The 3,280-nt window shown below is 55.4% G+C and overlaps 1 protein-coding gene across 1 annotated transcript; it reads right to left on the reverse strand.

Annotated features, from left to right (window-relative positions):
• Positions 1-401: 401 nt before the first annotated feature.
• Positions 402-2,123, reverse strand: LOC309452844 (ubiquilin-1-like; the record flags this gene model as incomplete). Its single annotated transcript, XM_082077511.1, has 1 exon — positions 402-2,123. The coding sequence occupies one exon, from the start codon at positions 2,121-2,123 to the stop codon at positions 402-404; it is 1,722 nt and encodes a 573-aa protein (XP_081933637.1).
• Positions 2,124-3,280: the final 1,157 nt, after the last annotated feature.

The following is a 3,280-nucleotide window of genomic DNA, read 5'->3' on the forward strand; positions in this document are numbered from 1 at the left end:
CAATCCTTCCGTGCAACAACAGGTGGGTAAAAACCCACTGTGCATACATTTGGGATGTAAACGTGACTTACAGCCACCACCAACTGTTACGATAACCCTCGCGGACAGCACACGCACAGGAGACGCAGTGGCAGAAGTGACACATTGACTTTCATAACAGCATTTGCTCCCTTGAGGAAAGGCTGATGCTGGCAGTGACAGGCAACACAGAAAGCTCTTCAGTCTATTGCCTTTGGATGCAAGAAACCCTTGCGGACCAGGGGAAATCAATTGTCATGGACGGAAGAACGCTACAGCACACAATTTGTTAGCATGCACCCTGCTGCTTTTAGTGTGGGGTGAGACTGAAACGCAGCCATTGACAGAGGAGGTGATGTAACCGGTTCATTTGGACAAACCAGTTATGGTATCTTGTCCGATGATGGTGCTTTCGCCAGTATCTCCGCTGCTGCACTGACGTCTCCTTCTGCATCAATCAGCACCTCCAAGTTTGCGCTCTGGTCCTGGAAGCCCATGGCCCTGAGCTGCTCCATTTGTCTCCCAAATCTGGCCTGTGGCACCTCCTCATCCATCTCCATCTGATGTTCTCCTTGCTCCCCATCTGACTTGAAATCTCCACTGTCCTCAGACTCGCTGCTTTGTGACGAGTCGTCCATGCTTTCCAGATCCAGCTGCACACTTGGGTCCTGCAAACTCAGTATAAAATCCGGTACCTCTGTCGAGAGGGTCTGTAATCCCTGCTGGATCTGCAGCAACGCCTGCAGCGCCCGCGGGTTCCTCAGCAGGGGCGAAATCTCGGCGTCCTCCAGCTCCGGTGGCAGCTGCTGCACCTGCTGGTCTTCACATGGAGAATTTCCGTCACTCGGTGTCTCGGCGCTGTTCAGAAGCACTTGTGCGGGGCTGTCGGGGTGTGTTACCGCACTCCCCAGGCTGTGCATGAGCTCTGGGTCTCCTGTCAGCTGCTCAACCATGGTCTGAACCTGCCCCGAGTTGGGCACCACCGGTCCTGCCGCAGGACCCAAGCTCAGCGAGGTGAAACTGTCACCTGTGCTGCTGATGGCGAACTGGCCATCGCAATCCCCTGTGTTACCACTGACCCCGCTGGACCGCAGAGCCCAAGGGTTGGGTAATGGCCTCCGGTTTTCGGTGTGGGCTGGTAGCCTGGCTCCCGTCACGGGTGGGTCACTGTCCTGGGGAGCAAAGGGGCTGTTTCCCATCTGCACAGGGTCCAAGATGGGCTCCTGAACCTCCCTGTACAGCTGCTCCAGAGCGCTGAACCCTCCAGGGATGCTTTCCAGGTTCTTCATGGCCACATCATGGTTCCTTATCATCTCCTGCCTTACGGCAGGGCTGCTGGAGGCCTCCAGCATTTCTCTGATAGTCTGGGGGTGGCTGAGAATGTGGCCAATCTCGGGATTTTCTTCAGCCAGCTGCTGCATCTGAGGGCTGGACATGAGGAGGTCCCTGACAACGTCGGCATTGTCGAGGACATCCTGCACCAAAGCAGTCTGCATCTCCCTTTGCAAGCTGTGCAGGGGTACCTCTTCTTCTTGAATGCTGCTCTCCAAGTCCAATGTGTCTGTGGAGTCCAGGCCCAGGAGAAATACGCCCGTCACCCCAAGGAGGAAGCCCAGCAGAAGTGTGTTGTTGTTGATGGTGTTCAGATCCAGGCCTGAAGCAGGGATCCTGGACAAGAGGTCCGCCATGGTCTGTGCCACTGTTTCCTGGCTGGAGGTCAACAGCTCAGACAAGTCGTGATGGATTAAGCTTGGGTTTTGCAGATGACCCGTGCTTCCCAAGCAGAATAAGTTGGAATTGCTGCAGCTGGGAGGTTGCATGAGGGCGGTCGCTCTTTCTTGATCTTCCAGGCCATCCTGTGGTTTCTGCTGGGACCTGATGACAACGTGGATGTTGACCCCACTGTGAACTCCATGCTGGCTCAAAGTATCTTGATCCTTGAGGACTTTCCCAGCAAATACCAGGACCAGCAGATCAGGGGATGTTTTGAAACATTTGGCAACTTCTTTCTTAAACTCCTGGATAGTGCTGCTCTGAGCAACCTCAAACTTCTCCTCCTGTTTGAGCATCTTCACAGTAACCTTGATGATATTTGAGGAATCCATGGTGACAACAGGCTGACCAGTCTCTGCTGCCCCTTGCTTCTGGGCACGGTGACTCTGAGACCAGGGCTGCGCGTCGCTCTGTTGAAAAGCAGCGGTGCTGGCAGGAGGTGACAGAGGGTGACAGCTGCAGTGGAAACGGGGTGGCAGTTATCCCTGCTACGGTGACAGATGCCAGGAGGGAGCAGTGACACGGGGACAAGGACCACCTCCCTCCGCAGATGTTGCACAGCTGCTCCAGTTGCTCACCACCCGTGCAGTCCCCCCATGTTCCCTGTCCCACTGCAGCCTCCTGCCCATATAGAATGCCCATGCAGCGGCGCTGTGCTGTGACATCACAATTGATGTCAGAGTGAGCAGTGATGTCAGAGCTGAGCTCAGGCTTCCTCGCCTCCATGGTCCCCAACCAAGTCCCCAGGACACAAGGGAAACTGTGGCGGGGTTTTGATGGATAAAGATCTGTTGCTGAGTTAGTCAGGCTCAAAGGAATCTCAAGGCCGCTTCGAGAAGCTGAGAACAGAACCTGCTGTGAGAAAGAGGGGCGTCCTCAATCAGCGGGGTCCTGGCGTGGCGTGAATCATCGGACGCATCATCAGTGAGACTCCAGCGCACGGACAGCCCACGATACTCATTTAGCGAATCCACGCTTGGAGCGTGGACGCATGATTAGAATATAGTTTCATATATAAGGAGGCTTGTTTCTGTAATAAATGGCTTTGGCATGATTCACATTGAATCGAAGTGTTTGCTGAGTCCTTTATCGCTCCAACAGAAAACCACACCATGGGGACCCCCAGTCTCAGGGGCTGCAGGACCATTTCCATTCCACATGACCGGCAGGTCAGCATCGCCAAACCCAGGGCGAAGCTCCCGAGCACCCGCCCTCCCGGCTCCGGAGCTTGCTCCCCTGTTTCAGCGAACACCCTCCTCCTGCCAGGTGTGCTGCAGGAACGCGAAGCACCTCGAATTGTCACATTGAGCCCCAGTCTTTGGGTCCCACTGTGGGTTTGCTGCCAGCACAACCCATGCACAGGGTCAGCCCTAGAATCACAAAATTACAGACGGGTTTGGGCTGAAGGACCTTCCCAGCTCCCCAGTGCCCCCTGCCATAGGCAGGGACATCTGCACCAGCTCAGGGTGCTCAGAGCCCCGTCCAGCCT

Source organism: Streptopelia decaocto (genome assembly GCF_964273445.1).
Source record: "Streptopelia decaocto genome assembly, contig: HAP1_SCAFFOLD_184, whole genome shotgun sequence".
Taxonomy (NCBI): Eukaryota; Metazoa; Chordata; class Aves; order Columbiformes; family Columbidae; genus Streptopelia; species Streptopelia decaocto.